Genomic DNA, 5,230 nt, shown 5'->3' with positions numbered 1-5,230 from the left:
CCCCCCCCCCCCCCCTTTTACTCTTCTTATCGAAATGGAATTCAACTAAGCTGCGATTTGGATATAGAAGCCGAAATCCGGATCGGAACTTTCGAAATTCTGTGGATCCATACCTAACGACGAATGATTCCAACAATTGGAGTTTGTTCTTCTGAATCTTTTTCTTTACGTAGAAATAGTTGATTGTTTCATCTCGAGTAGATGGATGGAGTTTCTCTCAACACTGATCCTGTGGGCGATGAGGAGGCAGATTATTTTGAGATCGAAGGGGATTCTGTACTTGCAGATTATGTTGATCAAACTGGTATGTTTCAAGGAGAAAATCCCCTTCCTCCTGCTGTGGGTATGGAGTTTGAGTCTTATGAGGATGTGTACTACTTTTACAGTTGCTATGCAAAAGAACAGGGATTCGGAGTCCGAGTTAGTAACACTTGGTATAGGAAGAGTAAGGAAAGGTACAGAGGAAAACTTAGCTGTAGCAGTGCAGGTTTCAAGAAGAAGAGTGAAGCGAACCGACCGAGACCAGAAACAAGAACTGGCTGCCCTGCTATGATAAAATTTAGGTTAATGGACACCAGAAGGTGGAGAATAATTGAAGTTGAGCTTGATCACAATCACTTAATCAACCCAACTAGTGGGAAGTTTTATAAATCTCATAAGAACTTGGGTGTTGGAACCAAAAGATTGTTGCAGTTAGATAGTGCTGAAGAAGTGCAAAAAGTTAGACTATTTCGAACGGTTGTAGTTGATGCTGATCACAATGGATTCTTGGATGTTGATGAAGGAGAATTTGGAAATAGTGTTGATGATTCCAATCAATTGAAATTTAACGAAGGTGATGCTGTAGCTGTTGAAGATTTTTTATGTCAAGCACAACTGACAGATTCAAATTTTTTCTATGTTGTGGATCTCAATGAGAAAGGATCTCTGATGAATTTGTTTTGGGTTTCTTCAAGGTCGAAGGCTGCGTATAATTATTTTGGTGATGTTGTGTACATTGACACATCATGTTTAGCAAACAAATATGAAGTCCCATTGGTTTCAATTATTGGAATAAACCATCATGGGCAGTCTGTATTATTTGGTTGTGGTTTACTTGCCATGGAGGCAGCAGAATCATATATATGGTTGTTTAGAGCATGGCTTACCTCTATTCTAGGACGACCTCCACAAGTAATCATTGCAGATCAATGTGTAGCGCTGCAAATTGCTCTTGCTGATGTCTTTCCCAGAGCTTATCATTGCATTTCTTTATCTGATATTATGAGAAAAGTTCCACAGAAGCTAGGAAGCCTGATCGAATACGAAGAAATCGAAACTGCTATCTGTAAAGCAGTTTACCACTCCTCAAAGCCAGAACAATTTGAGGCAGTCTGGGAGGGTATGATCCAGCAGCACATGCTTGGAGATCATAAATGGCTCCAAGCGATTTACGAGGATCGGAGACGGTGGGTTCCAGTTTTCGTGAAGGATGTGTTCTTGGCTGGAGTGTTGTCAATACAATCCAGTGATACAGTTTCATGTTTCTTTCAAGAATATTTGGGTGTGCATACTTCTTTAAGAGAATTCCTTGCGAAGTATGATCGAGCTTTACAATCACGTTATCAGCTTGAAGCTTTGGCTGATGCAGATTCAAAAAGTTCAAGTTTCATGCTTAGATCAAGATGCTATTTTGAACTGCAGATTAGTAAATTGTATACCAATGAGATACTTAAAAAGTTCGAGAGGGAGGTGGAGGGAATGTATTCTTGTTTTAGCACCAGAAAGTTGAATGCTGAGGGGTCACTAGTGACGTATATTGTGAAGGAACATGTAGAAATGGAGGGAAGTAGGAGGGATGCAAGAGACTTTGAAGTTTTATATAATGAATCTGAGATGGAGGTCCAGTGCAATTGTGGCCTGTTCAACTCGAAAGGATATTTATGCAGACATACATTATCCGTTCTTAACCAGAACGGTATCGAGGAAATCCCGCCTCAGTATATCCTTCCACGATGGAGAAAAGACGTGAAAAGAAGCTACGTTCTCGATTATAGTTACAGTGGTATTGATATTAACAGCCAAATCCACAGGTATGACAACTTATACAGATCCATTGTGCAAGTCATTGAAGAAGGGAGAAAATCGAAAGAGCGATACGATATCGCAATACAGGGAATCAATGATATACTGAGCAAGCTTCGCCTTGGAACAAATCCTTCCAGTTAGTTTGGAGATGTAAGGCTATGGAAATGGGGGAGAGACATTAGAGCAGAGAACTGTACTTTGGGACTGGTTTTGTTTTTGTCCATAAACTTTTAAATATTCAAATTGAATATCTATATGTTTTTTTTTATTTTTTAGAGGAAGTTTAAACTTTGGATCATTTGATAAAAGAATATATATGTCCAAACTAGGTAGACAAGATAAGATTTGAAAGCTATTTTATTACTATTCATTAGTTGTAGAAGAATAAAATATCTATTCCATTTCAAAAATCTTCCACTGGCTGTGCAACATAGAAGCCATATGTTGCAAGTGAATGTAAGGCTATATGAACAAAAAAAAAAAAAGATATATATCAGAAAGTAAGGATGCTACTCAATTCCTGTTGATCCCAAAAAATCATTTATCTAAATAAAAAATCTAAATCTAAACTCCAAGAACCTAAATCTCCCTTTTCACAATGGCATCAGACATCTCAGTAGATGGGGATGGGGATAGTAATGATCCATACCGTAACCAATCTCTGGTGCAAATGAGGGCCTCAAGTATTGCCGGTGGCAATGACCTTCGATAGCTATCAATTCTTTGGATTTCAGTGTCGAAAACTGAGTCATGAGGAACGGTCGACACAGGCATGGACAATATATCATAGGCCATTTTCGACAGCGTAGGATACTGATATCTGTTTAGTCTCCACCAACTCAAAACGTCGAACTCTTGTGATTTGGGAAATAACTCCTCCTCCAAATAACGATCTAACTCGGATTTTGTTTGCTCGTTTTCAGAGATCTCAGAGATATATACATCAAAATCTGAGAGCCCATCACCTGTTGTAAGATATATTTCTCCCTGATGTTCTTCCTGATGTGTCTCGTTTATGGAGATATCGATATTCCCGTCTTCTCCAAAGGACTCTGATAGAGTAAGTGTTTCCATGGTGTACTGGAGGAAAAGATCACGGAGACCATAGTCAACAATCCTGGTCCAATCCTCTTCATTCTGAACAAACACTTTGGAGAAGATAAATTTAACAAGCTTCAATTTGTACCTTGGATCCATCACCACTGCCATTGCTAAAACTAAGCAACTATCGTTCCAATATTTATCAAACTTATCTTTCAAAGGCTTTGTCATGTCACGAACAAGTGGATCCTGGCTCATGCTTGCATTAGTAAGCTCTGTTTGAATTTTTGATACTTCTGGGAAGAACACATTTGCAGTTGGATAACAGGGTGAAGTTAAGATGTTAGCCACGTCGAAAAAGTACTTCAAATATGTGCAAAGAGTTTCTGCAACCTTCCAATCATCTGTTGATATACTTAGTTCGTTACTAGGATCAGGTTCATTAGTAGGCTCAGATTCTTTCAAGTACAAAAAGACTTCTTTCAACTCACAGGCTGCTGTCAACATATGAAACGTTGTGTCCCATTTGGTTTGATTATCAATTGAAAGCTCCTTAGTGCAGGGTACTTGAAGTTGGCCCTTCAACTCAAGGAACTTCTCCTCTCGGACAAAGGAGGTTTTCACATACTTCACGCTTTCACGAATCTTCCATACAACTTCACTCATTGACGACAGTGCACTCTGTGCAAGCTGACAAAGAACCTGAGCTAAGCAATTTCCTAACAATAACTGACCATTAAGGAAATTTGGGTCATTAGCAACTAAAAAAGTTCTAAAATTCCTAGCAAGGGTATCGCTTAAAAAGGATTGATCAACTGTGAAGGCAAAGACGCGTCCATCCAATCGCCAATTAGATACGCAAGTGAGGACGGCCAGATTTAGAGCATCATCCTTAAGAGAGGGTATTCTAACAACATTTAGCATCAGACAATGTGAGTTCCAATTATTGTCAATGAAATGTCCTTTCAAGAAGACATAGCAAGTGGTGTCACTCGAAATCCAAACATCTAATGATAAACTTATTCGACTGGGAATTCCACACACAAAATTCAAGAGGCTTTCTTTTTCTCTAAGGTATATAGATGTACATTCTTCTTGTACTGTGGCGTAGCTCATCATGTTGAACTGTGGTTGAAGGCTTCGGACAAAATCAATAAAACCCGCCTGCTCTACCATGTCAAGTGGATACTCATGCATAATAATCATTATGGCAATATCATGGTTACAGCGATTCTGATCAAAGGGAATACTCACAAATGTAGGAGTTGCTCTATAGCGTTTTCTAGGTGGATTGGCAGCATTCCCATTAGTGAAGGTTGTAGGAGCACAATTAGACTGATTTCGCTCACGGCTTACAGGGCAAATTCCCAAAGCAATGTGACGCTTTAAATGGCTGGTGCCTGCTAACTTTGAACCAGTAATGTAAGCAAAAGATTTATTGCACTGGTTACAATAGGCTCTGATACATCCATCTTCAACCGTTTGAACAGTGAAATAATCCCAAACAATAGATTTCTTCCTTCTACGCTTATTTGGCTTGTCAACAAGTGTTAAAGGAAGATCCGGTGTCATCGAAGTTGTAACACTGCAAGAAAACAAAAAGTTTACACTAAAAATTCATCATACACAATGTTCTTTATAACTTATCCTCTGTAAACATGCATACGTATGCCACAATTTAGACGTACAAACTCACTCTAGATTATAAAAAGAAGTAAAAATCCCAATGCACATAATGCAACAGCAATCAGAAGAAAGAAAGAAATAAAGAAAGAAAAACAGATAAGAACCCCCACCCAACCAGTGCCCTGATTTTAATCACCCAATTCAAGGAAACAAATTCGAACTTTTTCCTGTTTTCTCTTAAGCCCAAAAGACGAAAGTCCATACCACGAACATAGTCGACGTCAAGCAACAAAGACTGTTTAATTAACCGAACTCGAAGACTCACAGTCACAAATTTCAATGCAAGCACCAACTCCGATGACTCGACAAAACGCCGATAAACCCCAAACAGAGAAAACAACCAAACCAAACCTCCCCGAAAAACTTCGTTGAATCAATTCTCAAAAAAAAAAAAAAAAAAAAAAAAAAAAAAAAAAAAAAAAAAAAAAAAAAAAAA

General features: G+C 38.5%; 2 protein-coding genes across 3 annotated transcripts in view; one reads left to right on the top strand and one right to left on the bottom strand.

Annotated features, from left to right (window-relative positions):
* The window catches only part of LOC111452090 (protein FAR1-RELATED SEQUENCE 6-like), a 3,374-nt gene extending 1,039 nt beyond the window's left edge, over positions 1-2,335 (top strand). The window contains exons 1-2 of one of the 2 annotated variants that reach the window (XM_023092630.1): positions 212-304; positions 387-2,335. In XM_023092630.1, the coding sequence (XP_022948398.1) occupies positions 550-2,208 (1,659 nt within the window). In that variant the 5' untranslated portion in view covers positions 212-304; positions 387-549 and the 3' untranslated portion in view covers positions 2,209-2,335. Of the gene's footprint in view, positions 1-67 lie in introns of those variants that run through there. The other variant, XM_023092629.1, reaches the window with a different exon arrangement.
* An 83-nt stretch (positions 2,336-2,418) lies between these two features.
* The window catches only part of LOC111452089 (zinc finger BED domain-containing protein DAYSLEEPER-like), a 3,597-nt gene continuing 785 nt past the window's right edge, over positions 2,419-5,230 (bottom strand). Inside the window, exon 2 of the mRNA XM_023092628.1 lies at positions 2,419-4,693. Coding sequence (XP_022948396.1) covers positions 2,647-4,693 — 2,047 coding nt within the window. The 3' untranslated portion in view covers positions 2,419-2,646. The remainder of the gene's footprint in view (positions 4,694-5,230) is intronic.

This window comes from Cucurbita moschata, unplaced genomic scaffold, assembly GCF_002738365.1.
Source record: "Cucurbita moschata cultivar Rifu unplaced genomic scaffold, Cmos_1.0 Cmo_Scf00014, whole genome shotgun sequence".
NCBI lineage: Eukaryota > Viridiplantae > Streptophyta > Magnoliopsida > Cucurbitales > Cucurbitaceae > Cucurbita > Cucurbita moschata.
Note: the sequence above shows the minus strand (reverse complement) of the source record. Positions and strands in the feature narration are given on the sequence as shown.